The sequence below is a fragment of the Physeter macrocephalus genome, chromosome 2, assembly GCF_002837175.3.
Source record: "Physeter macrocephalus isolate SW-GA chromosome 2, ASM283717v5, whole genome shotgun sequence".
Lineage (NCBI taxonomy): Eukaryota > Metazoa > Chordata > Mammalia > Artiodactyla > Physeteridae > Physeter > Physeter macrocephalus.
The window spans coordinates 75,025,906-75,040,428 of NC_041215.1; the positions used below are offsets into that span (position 1 = coordinate 75,025,906).

General features: G+C 38.5%; 1 protein-coding gene across 1 annotated transcript in view; it reads right to left on the bottom strand.

The window, feature by feature from the left end:
- The window catches only part of LRP2 (LDL receptor related protein 2), a 168,731-nt gene that overhangs the window by 76,546 nt on the left and 77,662 nt on the right, over nucleotides 1–14,523 (bottom strand). Inside the window, exons 25-33 of the mRNA XM_007110946.2 lie at nucleotides 13,532–13,909; nucleotides 12,134–12,382; nucleotides 10,836–11,047; nucleotides 9,773–9,957; nucleotides 8,686–8,914; nucleotides 7,705–7,879; nucleotides 5,940–6,062; nucleotides 1,219–1,385; nucleotides 118–261 (exon numbers count right to left, since the gene is read on the bottom strand). Of these exons, the coding sequence (XP_007111008.2) occupies nucleotides 118–261; nucleotides 1,219–1,385; nucleotides 5,940–6,062; nucleotides 7,705–7,879; nucleotides 8,686–8,914; nucleotides 9,773–9,957; nucleotides 10,836–11,047; nucleotides 12,134–12,382; nucleotides 13,532–13,909 (1,862 nt within the window). The remainder of the gene's footprint in view (nucleotides 1–117; nucleotides 262–1,218; nucleotides 1,386–5,939; nucleotides 6,063–7,704; nucleotides 7,880–8,685; nucleotides 8,915–9,772; nucleotides 9,958–10,835; nucleotides 11,048–12,133; nucleotides 12,383–13,531; nucleotides 13,910–14,523) is intronic.

A 14,523-nucleotide genomic window follows, 5' to 3' on the forward strand; every position in this document is an offset into this window, starting at 1 on the left:
ATTGATAGTTAATATTAATGTCCCTTTTGCTTCCTCCATATGACAGCATTTCCTGAGAATAGATTTTACGTGAATAAGAAACCAGTGTTTGTGTCAATAGTATTATGGAATCATTACCTTAATTGACTGAGTTCCACGATTGGTATAATAAAGGTTTCTTGATAGCCAATCTAAGGCCAGGCTCGTAGAAGCCCCCAAACTTGATAGAGGAACAAACACTGTCCTGTTGGTGCCATCTGTCTTCACTCTGTGAATTTCACCCTGGTAAGAAAGACAAGGAGGGGTGAGCTGTTTCAAGGTCACAGCTTCACTGCAGCTACTGCCAGCTACTGTGTTTCTTTAACACGCCTCACACGTGGAAGAAAGGCAAAGTTTCTTAAACCCAGCCACTGGCTGGGGTTACTGTGTATAATGCTAACCCCAGCAACACTGAAAACACTGATTTTCAAGTGCATCACAGGAATATACAAGGCTTACCATTCAGGATCCCTCTGATATCAGCTACAGAAGTTTATTCCTTAACCACCACAGGCCAAAGAGTCATAAAAATAATCAAAGTCACAGGTGTGAATCAGGAGGCCAGGAGTATATTTTTCCACAGAGGTGACAAGCATCAACCACAAAGATCTTCCCTCACTTCCTCATTTGTATTTTCCTTGCCCCTTCCCCATCCTCACAGGTTTCTTCCCTAAAGGGTGAGGAAAGGGTCCCAGTGGGAAGGAAATTGGAGGAGTGTTCTTTTTTATCCTAGAGGCAAAGATTCTGAGTGGAGGCCACAGCGGCCACATCAGATGCTTTCCTGGAATTCCCTTACGGAACTATTGCTTTTGGTCTTGAGCGATGATCATTTTTGTTAGTCTAATATCCTCATTTTTATGTTCGTCTAATAGACTAAAGCTCCTTAAGAGCAAGCTTTGTTACTGCTTCCTCTTGGCATGTACTCTGCAGTTGGAAGCAGTTAGTTCAGTGCAGGGAGAAGAGTAGTCACTTAATACTTGTTGAATGAATAAATATACCCAATAGCTTAAATATGCTTATTATCGGGTCTTTGCTCCAGGCCAACTTCCCACTGACATCCCTCACTAAATTAAAAAATGCTTAGTGGTAAATCTATTTATGTCTGGGCCATTTCCCACCCAGCAAAAATATAAGAAGGCCTCAGTGCAGGTAGGCTCTTCAAGAACAAGTTGCATCCTTTGAATGTTATTTGAAACTTACTGGATTTTCAAGCCAATAGATGAATCGCTCTGAGTAATCAACTGCAACATCATAACCATTCTGTATCCCTGATATGGGCACCATAGCATCAAAGGTCTTCACCTCAGGGTTAAGGGAGATTCCAAAAATTATACTGTGTCTTACAACTATTAGGAACGCTTCATCACCTGTGAAAATAACAGAATATCTCTCAAAATTATATCCCAGACATTTAGAGTAACAGAAGGTAGTGGATTGGTACCATCTGATGGGACAAAATGCCACTGCAGAACTGCTGCAATAACTATAACGCATGATAGATATTTCACCAGATAATCCAGGGCCTTCCATTGGGTTTCAATGGGTTGCTGCGTGACCAGACCATCAACTTCACACATAAGACCTCTGGAATTACCCAAAGTAGATCAGCATTTACCATACTCTTCATTAATTCCTTACTCATGCTGCTAAACTATCCAAGCTTGCTAAGAGTCACAGACAAGAAGTTCTTCCACTTCTATACACAGAATAACTCAGAGAAAGGAGAGTTGGATTTTGCCCCAAAATGTGAAAGAAAATTTACAGACTCTTTTTGGTGAATGGCAGTTCATTTGTTTTAATTATGTTCAGAAAATAACACCACAAAGTGTTGCCTAGCGTTTATGAGAGACTTTAATTACTAAGTAAATCTAATTTATAATCCCACCAATTGTTGTTTGACTAATGTCTACCTTCCACATTAGATTCTAACTCCCAAAGGGCAGTGACCCTGTCTGATTTACTCACTATTATGTCCCCAGAGCTTGGCTTACAATAGTTGTCTAATAAATATTTGCTAACTGAATGACCCCATAAATGAATAAATGGATGGATACATAAGTAAATATGTAAAGAGTGCCTTCTAAAGTTCTCAAAAGTATCTGTACATTGCAACTTAAACATCTTCCAAATGCCTTATTTAAACTACCAGTTCAAGTAGGCTCTTTAATAGATAATGAGGCCCATTTTTAAAGATGATCTTTATCCAAATTATAGTCCCTTTATCAAAAAATTAATGAAGTTCACAAGTAGGGTTTTATTATCATTCCTCTGTGAGAAAAGGAAAACTTTGGAATGTGAGTTTTGTGTTATTAAGATATATAAGATATAGCACCTATTAAGATACTATATAAAATGATCAATCATTGCATACTCTTCATGGGCTAAAAATGGTGTTTGCATTATTTTGATCATCAGGGAAGCTTTACATCTTCAGCAGGATTATTTTGACAATTTTTTCTTTACTTACTTTCATGTCTGATTAGCTTTTGCTTGTTCCTGGCATTTCCACTACTGAGAAATGACTCAATTTATTAACCTGGTACAAATCTAAAATAAAATTTGCAACTCTTCATGCTTAATACTTTACAAAGTATTACAATATATAGCATTTAGTCTTTCACAGCAACCCTGCAAAGTTGTTTTCAGAAACAACTGAGGCCAAGGAGCTTCCCACAGCTTTGCAGCTTCCGCAGGAAACAAGGCAATGAGATTAACTCCCAAGCCTTGACTCTCTCAGCTGCTCCACTATGCCTCTCTTCTGAACAACTGCAATAACCATAATAATCTTCGCCACTTATTGAGAAGACATGCTACACAGCATGCAGCAAATAAGTACTACATTTCATTTCTCTTCCTGAAGCCTCATAACCCTGCTTGTTAGATAGTTATCCCCCTCCCCCAAATTTCAAATGAGGCACAAAGAAATTAGCATATCTAACCCAGGTCACAGCAAGGTTGCTTGAACTCTCCAAAACCTATGTTCTTAATCACTCCTCTGCAAAAAGTACAGGCTGGGTACTACTTATCGAATATCAAATCACCACTCAATTCATTTGATTTAACTGCAGAAATTAAAAATTGTGAGTTTAAGATGTACCCTGAATATACTGAGATGATATTTAATGATGTATTAATTATATGTTATAAATGTTCATTGGTTCAGAGAAACAAGAAATATTTCCCAGTTTCACAGGGGAACTTTTACTTACTCAAAACCTGATTCTGTTCTTTTTAATGGGTAATTTTTCTTTTGCTTAATTGGAAGAATTGTCAACCAAAGCACTGTTTAAGGCCTTAAAAAACTGCATTTCTCATCCATCAAACATGGGCCTTCCTGATCCCTCTAACAAGCTCTTCCCTTGAGAGCACCCAGCACTACTCCTTCAGCCATTACTCTTCTCTGGGGATGGGTCTCAGGACCTCCATCTGCTCACTGCAGGTGTGTTTGAGAGGGTTTACAGCCAGTGAACATTTGTGGGCCACAGACCAGAGATGGGGTATCATTTAATGCTGCACTGGCAGAAGTGACCACTGAGACAGCAGGTGGCATAGGAAGGTGCATGAAAAGTGCTCCGTGGGAAAGAAAATAGGAGGAGTGATTTTATGACTATACACATCTATAAAGGAATGAGCAGGTGAAAAACACAGGAATGGAGAAGAAGCAAAAAGGGATATTGGAGGGTTTGTCATTCACTCAACATTTACTGAGTGCCACTGTGTGCCACGGGCAAAAAACATACATCAAGGAATCAGGTAGAGGATTTATTCTCAAGGAACTTAGAGTCTGGAGGGCCAGACAAAGTATATGGACCATGACCATGAAAGAGTAGGCAAAGCAGCACCTAGGGCTGGCTGGAAAGGAGTTCAGGAGGTCTTAGTCTTTTGAAAGGAAAGAACATTTCTTCATTTTCTATTTTTCATGTCATGATCCTATTAAGATTAGTGTTAGCAGAGCAAAGAAGTGAAAAACAACAGTCAGGAATGGGAAATTTATGTTGTCATTAAGAGGTGACATTTATGACTCCCAAGCCTAGCTCCTCCCAAAGTATGACCTTGAAAAGCCCTGGATTTGCGGTTGTTAATTTTAGTGGGTGCTGGGAAGATGTTGTGGTTTGAGTTTTGGGGGTTTCTTTGGCATTGTGGGGAACATATTTGCTAAACAATAAAAAAGTATTTCATACAGAGAAAGCTCTCCCTTTAAAGTTTTATAACATAAAATTAGGAAAAAATAGAAATATCCCATAATACCCCTTCCCAACCGTAAGCACTACTGGCACTTGTGTATCTTGTCCTCCAGATTTTTTTAATGCATGATTTTACATAGCCAATATTAAACCATCTCTGCTTTTTCACTTGATCTTATCACATAAGCACTTCCAAAGATATTTTAGACACTTTGCAGACAAAATTTTAGAGGCAATCGAACATTTAAATCAAGTAAAACGTTTTCATCTATGAATGTTAACAGTCTTCTAAGCTTCCTGCTGGAAAAAAAAATGGAACTTTTTTTCTTTAGTTCACATATATTGGCACTCAGTTACCCAGCTGGTGCTCAGAAGCCGTTTGGAAACTATTGAAAAGGTTCTACCTCAGTAAAGTCAGTCCATGAGAAAACCACTAGTGGAATTATTTGTGAAACAACAAAAGGTACTATTTAGAGTTTACACTTATCAATCACCATCAGATAGTAATACAGATTACACCAATCCCCAATGCACAGTTCAACAATCTTTGTGTGGTGAAAGAATGCTTTGTATGCAGAATGTCTATAGCCCAGTATAATCTTCTGCTGAAAGACTCTGAGGACACACTAAATTAAGCAATGTCAACGAGGATTAGGTTTATAATAAAGCTCTGAAGAAAAATGGCAAATGCCAATCCCTTTGTAAGCATTGCCAATAATTAAAATCTTTCATCACAAAAGTATCATTGCAAAATATTACATGTCAATGGAATTTGATTTTCAGTAACCTTACATCGCATAACCTGTACACACTATAAATTTCCTGGATTCAGGAATATACTTTCCATTTGAAAATTAAATTTCCCTCTAGATTGACTCTATTTTTCTCTTAATTTAGCAATTTTTTCCCATTAACCATTTAATTTTAAATGGTCTACAGCCATTTTTTATCAGTATCAAAACACATTTACTCCTCTTCACTGAGTAATGAAAGAAACTTGAGTTTAGACTACCTCTTTAGATTTTTAAGCAAAGGCAAATGATTTCTTAGAAATCTCCTTTGTGGATCGACTATATCTTGTCCTTCCTTTCTTGCTCCCCAAAGTACTTAGTATAACTCTCCACATACTCTTCAATCAACCCAGTAAGATATCTAGAATGAGATGAAGAATAAATTGTTCAAATAATCCCTTAAAATATTTCATACAGAGAAAACTTTCATTTTTAAAGTACCATACAGTAATAGTAAAGGTACTGAAACTGGAGTCAGAAGACCCAGACTATAACACTCATTATTGACTATTGGTTATGAGAATAAAGATGAGATCAGGAACCTAAAAAATGAAGCTATCCACAAATATCAAGGATTTTTACTTCTAAATGCAGAATCTGGAACTTCCCATTATCATAGCTTGCCTGACTATAACCAGGTAAGAGAAAATGTGAGGTTAAAGATTGTTGAATTACATGCACACATAATATTAGCTGCATGCACAGAAACTATATTACAATTACAACTCAGTTGTAATACAGTTTCTGTATATGGTCAATTGGAATACAGTTTCTGTATATGGTGCTCAATTAACACCCCATATAGCACACACTCTACAGATACCTGCTGATCAGAGGGAACACAGCACACACTTGGTGATGGCACCAAGTGGTTTAGAGCTCACACAGCTTTGTACAAACTGTGGCAAGCTCCACCTTCAGGGCATACTTAAAGGACATACTGTACCTCTCACGCAAGTCACAGAATCACGAGAGAGACGCCACCCTGAAGGACAAGCACAGGAGTAAAGCCTCTCTGAGGAAAGCAAGCATAGATGGCTGCATTGGGCATGGACGCATGGATTTGTGGCTGTAATACAAAGAGAAGATAAGAAAACATTGGTGAATGGAAAACCACCCACTTTAAAGTGCACGGGATGAATGGATAAAGACATGGTATGTATATATACACATATAATCGAATATTATTCGGCCTGCAAAAAAGGAAATCCTCCATTTGCAACACACGGATGGACCTGGAGGGTATTATGCTAAGTGAAATAAGTCAGACAGAGAAAGACAAATACTATATGATACCACTTTTAATAATCTAAATTTTAAATCTAAATTTCTTTAAAAAATGAACTGAGAGAATAGACTGGTGCTTGTCAGAAGCAGAGAATGCGGGGCGGCAAAACGTGTGAAGGTGGTCAAAAGGTACAGACTTCCAGTTACAAGGTAAATAAGTCTCGGGGATGTAATGTACAGCATGATAACGATAGTAAAGAGTCGATCTTAAAAGTTTTCATCACAGGAAAAAAAAATGTGTGGTGATAGATGTTCACTGAACTTACTATAGTGATCATTTCACAATACATACATATATCAAATCATTATGTTGCACACCTAACACTAATACAATGTTATGTGTCAATTATATCTCAATTAATAAATTGTCCTCCCAGAAGCCCCCAATATTTGGAGACACAATACATTAAGTTACATTGGCTGGTTTGGTATTTGCCCTAAACTACTTTACCCTTCCCCAACATCATTCTTTCAACATAGAATTCATAAGAGGCATAAGAGGGAGAAGTGACTTGCCCAAGGTCACAGATCAATCCAGTCTATAAACAGAACAAACAGCCACTGAGTAATCCAGAGCTTAGTAATAGAAATTTGATGCTACATAAGATGTGTCTCCTTGGCTGACCCCAAAGAGATCTTTTTACATTAAATGAAACCAAGTTGTGTGTTCCCTATGTGACCTTGACATTTACCCACTATTGTCCAAGTTTTAGTTAGATAATAATCTTTTATTTTTCTATTGATGACATCTTGTGTGTTTCTGCTCCTTGAAGTAGAGGGATCCTGTGCGCATCCTGTGCTCATAGGATGTTCTCTAGGTCCTATATATTCTTATTACATACACCTTGTTAGATGCAGTAATCCATTTGTTCACTCAAAAAGTAGCAAGCCTTCACTATGTACCAAACACCACTCTAAGCACTGGGAATACTGTAAACATGAGGCAGATATTCTAACAAAGGGAGATAAAACTAAACTCATAAGTTGTGTGACTTTAGAACGTGAGTGTAAAGAGCAAAAGAATTATGAGAGGTGGTGCCATTTTCGACAGGATGGTCGAGGGCCACCAAGGAGCATCTAAGAGAATTCTAAATAACATGAAGCAGCAACTCAGGCAGACATGTAGACGAGGGGCGTCCCAGGGCAGAGAGAAGAGCCAGTGCAGACGTTCAGAGATGGTAAGTAGCCTGGTGTGCTTTTGTACCAAAATGAAGTCCAGTGAAGTCCAGTGTGGCAAAAGAAAGTGGGAGAAAAGACCAGGGAGACTGGAGTATGTAAAGACATACAAGATTTGAGCTTTCCGTGGTAAACAGAGGTCATGGAAATGTATTGTCCAAACAAATGGGTCTGCAACGTTATACATTTTACATTCCCCAGATCAATGTTTTCCAAGCTATACCATGCAGGATATCTCTATCACTTACAAGCTGGTTGCTTTGCAGGATGAACCACAACAATTCCAAGGGGCTGGTGAAGAGACAGTACTACTGATTGGTTCCCCCCATGCCACTTGTTGGCTTTCATAATCTCATGAGTAGCACGGTCACTCCAGTACACGGAATCTTCAAAGAGACTTAGGGAGTAGGGATGCCTCAGAGTCTGTGAAGCAGAAGAGAACAATGAGACCTAGAAATAAAAATGAAGATGAACAAAGTAGAAAAGGATACCTCCCCAAGAAGATGGTTTCCTTTAGCATTTAATTTAATAAAGACATAGCGAAATCATTGGTCAAGAGACAGAAAAAAATTTACTTCTTGACCTATATCCCACTTACCAACCAAAATACTTTCATGTACCTGTGTCACTTAGCCTTCATTTTTACTCTGGTAATTACATTGGGCATCCATCTTATAAACAAAAGCAAAACTGAAGTGCAGAAAGTAAGGTGACTTATGTAGATCACCTGTCTAGTTACAGGAGAGATCTCCCAGGGCCTCTTCAAGCCACAGAACTATAAACAATCACAATCTTAAATAGAAGTCAATAACAGCTCTTTGGTAAAATACATATTTTCTCATTTAACTTGTGCCAATAAATTCACCAGAATTTCCTGAATAAAAATACAAAATATATAACAGGCTATGATTTCAATGAAGGGAATCTACATATAATTAAATCATTATTTACATGGACTTAGAGAAGCAACGGATTAGCATCTACAGATCAACTAAGTCACACGAGCTATTAATCTTTCCTGGACATGGCACAATCTGACCATGAACTAGAATATTGATTTTCTGTCAATAATAAAAGATAGATTGACCCTTCCTCCTGTTGATATTTCCTCGATGGACCTTGTAATGTCTACGACACAACTGTGAATTTCTTAGCTTTCTTGTTACTCTATCTGCTTCCTACTAAACCATTATTGTGGTCTTAGTTTCCTTTCCTCACTACCAACTTACCAAATCACTGGCTATCACCTGCCGCCGATTGCTTCCATCATATTCACAATAGTCTATGTAATCAAGATAGCCATCCACGAAATACAGCAGCCTGTTGGGGTAGTCAATAGCTAAGCCATTGGGCCAGAAAACCTTCTCCTGGATAATGACGGTGCGCAGACTGCCATCCATGCTAGCTCGCTCAATGCGAGGGTGATGGCCCCAGTCAGACCAGAACATCACACAGGCACTGTGAAAAGAAACCAGTTACCGATTGGATGGGACATACTTCAAAATGGAAAATAACTGTCATTTTAAGTGACAGAATATCATGTTTAAGCTCTGCTTAAAATAACTCATCTCCAGGTCAGAATACATGCACTGAGCTTACTATTTCCTCTGAGAGTCACAAAGTAAAACTGTAATCATAATGCAATCACAAGCCATCTGGGTGTTTTTATAATGTTCAGAAAACATGCAGTATACTGTGACACTGAAATTTCTCAAGGCCGATTCATGTTTCTGTACAATCCACAAATAGTTGATCTAGAAAAGTTCATCTGTCCCTGTTTATCTACCCTGTTGTTTTTAAGATAAGTTAATTTATTCATCATCAGAGATTTATCATAAATTTCATGGGTGTGAAACTTACTTTACAATATCTAGGAAGTCTGTATTGCATTGAACATAATTTGCCTAACTCATCTTCCTGCAGAAAAGAATCTAAGAGAATCTAAGGAAATTCAAGGTAAGAAGCCTTCAAAGTTTTCTAAGCACACGGGAGAATTTCTTCTTCTTCCCTTTAGGGCCAGCAGGTAAAAACTTCCTTACATGACATAAAAGGAAGTTCTAGTAAACAATATGAAACTGAAGCAGGAAAATCTGGCTTTTTGTTGTATAACCACGAGGTATACATGGCACAACAAGTACCATGGCCCGTCTATGGAATATTACTGCATGCATTCATTAGACTTAATCATATATTGCCAAGCTAATAAATCAATGTGTAAATTTTGTGATATGAATATTAGCCACAGCATGTCATGTTATTTTTCCCTCATACAATGTTAAGGCAACATCATTTAAAAAAAAAAAAAAGAAGTCTTACGTAGTTCTGGGATCTAACACTAGTCCCCTTGGATTTGTTATGTTTTCACTAAGCAGCACAGTCCTGTGACTCCCATCCAGTTTAGAGACTTCAATTGTTTGCAGAGAAAAGTCTGTCCAGTAAAGATTGCGTCCTACCCAATCTACTGCAATACTTTCAGTCATGGTGATACCACTGTCAAGCGTCTAAAGACAAAAGTGAATAACGAGTGAATTCTAAAGGGAATAAATGAATGCAAACATGGAAATTATACGAAAACTGAGAATAAGCCATCTAATTTGTCCTATGATTGCTTGTGAAGATTAGAAAACTTTGTCTTCCCATGTAGAAACAGTAGGGTTTTCTGGAAAAATATACAAGATTGTGTAGAACTGAATACTCTATTGTTGGATTAGTATGTAGTTTCATTTTGGTTTCAGAATTTTTTCAATTAAACAAAAGCTGTATCCGTTTGCTAAGCTGGCAACCCTATGAAACTTTACAGTGTTCACATGGCAAAAGTAATACCTTTATTGATTGAGTGCCAACAATTACAAAATAAATTTCTAAGGGGCAGAGGAAACATAACCATCAAGGATCAAGAAACTGAAACTCCAGGAGATTCATCAAGAAACATAACTGAATTAAAGCTAAGAAAAGCAACCTCAACAGCAAGGTCCTACTGTATAGCATGGGGAACTATATTCAGTATCCTGTAATAAACCATAATGGCAAAGAAAAGAATAAATTTTAAAAACATTTTTAAAAGATAAAAGAAAGAAAAGCAACCTCCCCTGTGTTTCGCTTATCTCTCATCCACTAGGAAAAAAATTTGCAAAAGGAACCTCCAAGATGCTGTGAGGTCTCTGCATCATATGACCTGCAATTCAGAGCCATGCATCTCCCTTCAGATCCCATTAAATAGGAGTTAGGAACATCGGGGTCCCCTGGGTGTGACGTGGCCCGGAGGAAAACATGAGAACGACCTAAGATGAGGTAGGGCCTTCTCTCACTGGTGAGTAACAGCAAATAGACCCAAGACAGGGGAACTAGTCAGGTCAAAGGTCAGTAGACATGTACTTACTAGTTTTCTATCTGTTCCATTTTGAAACGCACTCCAGATTTTACCCTGAGTTCCATCAGACCAAAAGATATGACCACTGACTGAATCAAAATCAACAGCCACAATGTGAGAACCATCCTGGACAAGGGCGTGGATAGAGTGCTCCTGCTTGGTGATGTTGTCAGCAACAAGCTGGTTCTGACTCGCCACAAGTAACAGCAGATTTTCAGATGCTGGCCAAGAAGAAAATACAAGTGTCAACGATTCTGGGAGGAAAAAACAATCAATATTTGATGTAATACCTTTGGTAACAGAAAGAAGATGTCATTCCAAACTAGAGTAATGGGAAAAACAAACAAAAATTCCTATAAGAATGATGTTACCTTAATAGTTAGCTGATTTTCATGAGTGTTGAAAGTAAGCTTTTTCAAAATGTCTTTCTTCCTTGAATTACACGTTAGTGTTTATCTAAATATCAACCTGGAGTGAACTCTACTTGCATTCTTCCTGTTACTATAGTTACTTTTGTACTTGCTTACTTTGTACTTTGCATTCAGCTGTGGCAGAGACTTCTAATCATCCCCATGTCCCCTCTCCTCTTCTTCCTTTTTAGTAATAAATTATGCCAAGTTTTAGCACAGCACAGGGCCTACCATCTAGAGACATTTCCCCATTTCCATTTCAGTTTGGCGTGACGATATGACTAAGTTTTGAACAATAAAACGTGAACAGAAACGATGTGTCAAATTCTAGGTGCCATTCTTAAAAGGAAGCTACTCGCCCCTTTCCTGCTTTCTGGGAGCAGGCAAAGACTGGAGCAAAAGCAATGGATCCCTAGATGGAAGCCACACCAGCTTTTACCCCCTGAACCGTCTACCCTCCAGACTCCTGCCTGAAAAAGAAAGAAACTGCCTACTTTGTTTTAGCATTCTTTATCTGGTCACTTTTATTTATTTATTTTTTTAACATCTTTGTTGGAGTATAATTGCTTTACAATGGTGTGCTAGTTTCGCTGTATAACAAAGTGAATCAGCTATATATATACATATATCTCTGTATCCCCGCCCTCTTGTGTCTCCCTCCCACCCTCCCTATCCCACCCCTCTAGGTGGTCACTATCTGGTCACTTTCAAAGCAGCCAAAGCAATACCCTAACACATAGTACAAATAGTTTCACGTAGTAGAAACTAAATTAATACTGGTTGAACTGAATTCATTAGGCATTATATAAAGATGGTGAAATTTGTTAAACGTGACATTTAATCTTAAGCTCTGGAGTGTGCTTGGTAAACTGGCTGGAGTTAGTTCACTTTCATTACCTGTAGCTTTGCAGGTCCTCTGGTCAGCGTCTAACCTGTATTCCGGATCACACCAGCACCGAAAAGAACCTCTCATATTGTAACAGTGCTGGCTACAAAAGCCTGGAATACGACATTCATCTATGTCTTCACAGGTCTTAGAATCATTGGCAAGCAGGTATCCCAATGGACACTGGCATTGAGCCCCATAGGGCCCTTGAATACACTGGTGAGTACAACCACCATTGGAATCTGAGCAGCTCTCCTGGTCTAGAATAAAGAAAAAGAATCACAGAGTGGAAAAGTCAGGAATCTTTGCTTCTTTGGTTCACTCAGTTGTATTATGTGTCATACAGTCTCAGGCCACCTTCAACACAATACCCAGGTAAGAGCTATGAGCAGAATCCACCTGGATGAGGTCCACAGGCTGTTCAGTGCTCCAATTTGCCTGAGGATTTACCATCTTTCACGTCCACTGGACTTGGACCACTTTCTTCACTACAGCCTTCTATTATAACTCCATTTAGTGCAATGAGAGAAACTTGGGGAAATATGGTGGACATCAAGAAACATAACTATCATTGGTAAAGCATGCAAAGAGACCTAAATTACTTGCCATTTGCTTCCTGTCATTCTTCTACCTACACAGAAATGGAAGATAAGACTTTGACACTGAAGAGCAGAGCTGGAAGGTCTATAAAGGAGAAAGGCAATTGGAAGACTACAGGGCACAGATGCACTGACATGCCATCATCCTTACTTTCAAGGCTAAAACGGCAATGCCTGAAGCACCCAAAGATAGTTCATCTACCTGAGGATGCAAATGCCCTCTGTTTCCATGTGTACTCTTATTTATAAGAGTCATGATATGAAACATGCACTAGAAGGGGAAGTAAGTCAAAATGATTAGGACATTTCTCAGCACAAACGCAATGCTTTTAAAATCATAAGAATCTAAAATACTTTGCAATCATACCTGGCTGCGTATCATCTGAGAGTGAGCATTGATTAAAGAAGAAATAAAGAAAGGACAGTAATTAGGATTACATGCCAATCACAGGATTTTAATCATAGCAAACACAAATCCCCAGACTTCATTTGTTTTGTGGCAAGTTCTGATTGAAATCAGAAAATATTAAAGTTAGAAAAACTTATGAGCGCATTACCAACAGAACCAAATTTAATTTGACGATCTAATGAAGTAAAAACACAGAACCAGGTGCAAAGGATTTAATGAGAAATATTATCCAGTGACGATTTATTTGAATTCCATGATGGCTATCCCTACACAGATCTAAATTCAGAGAGGAACTGAGATCCCTTCCTCAAAAGCTACATGGTGACTGTGACAATGATGACGCACAGCCGGCCACTGCTCAGGATGAATTTATGGCAGTAAACTGTGGTCAGGAAACTTACTGCAAAGTGGGGACTCATCTGTCCCACTGGGGCAGTCAGGGTTGCCATCACATACTGCACTCAGATTCACACAGATGCTATAACCGGGGCATTGCCATTGCCAACTGGGACATTGAAAGGCCTGCGTAGGGCAGTCCTTCTCATCGCTCATATCCCTGCAGTCATTGTCCCCATCACAGAGCCACTCTCTGTAGATGCAGTTTCCATTGTCGCAGAGGAAATGAGATGAAGGGCAGGTTTTGGGGGCACAGCCATTGTGCTCATCAGATCCATGGAGGCAGTCTGGGTGGCCATCACACTCCCAGATCTTTGGAATGCAGATACCATCTGCTTGGCACTGAAATTCATCTTGGTGGCACATACCAGGAGGCCTGGTTGCTGAGAGAACAAAATGGGGAAAGTGGGCTTGTGAATGCAATCCATAATCCCTTTTATATAATTCCTAGATTCAGAGGAAGTGATTTTGGATCAATGGTAGGTTTATAATAATGACTATGACAAATGTAATATTGAAATCTAAAATGACACGAGTCTTCTCTGACATTGTGGCACGTAGAGATCTTTATGCGTCAGATTAGTGGATCTGACAACAAAGGATGTACAACTCTTGGATAGAAGATAAGTCCCTGGGTCAAAAGAAAATTCTATTTCCTGTGTTTCTAATTACGGATTAAATAATAAAGAATCACCAGAGCATTTAAATAGAGCTTAAATAGCTACGGTGAATTGGAATTCATGGGTTTAATGTCATATATTTGGATGTTATCATTTTCCCTCAAATGAATTATATCAGATGAAACCAGCACACATTAAGTAAACAAAAGATGACTGTAAATCCTCAATTCTTTGCAAACTTTCCACTATTCACCAAGCAATCCTTATGAGATAAGTAAGAATTGCTTGCCTATTTCACAGGAGTAAACCCAAACTCCCTCCTAGGAACTTTTTTTTTTTTTTTTTTTTTTTTTTTTTTTTTTTTGTGGTACGCGGGC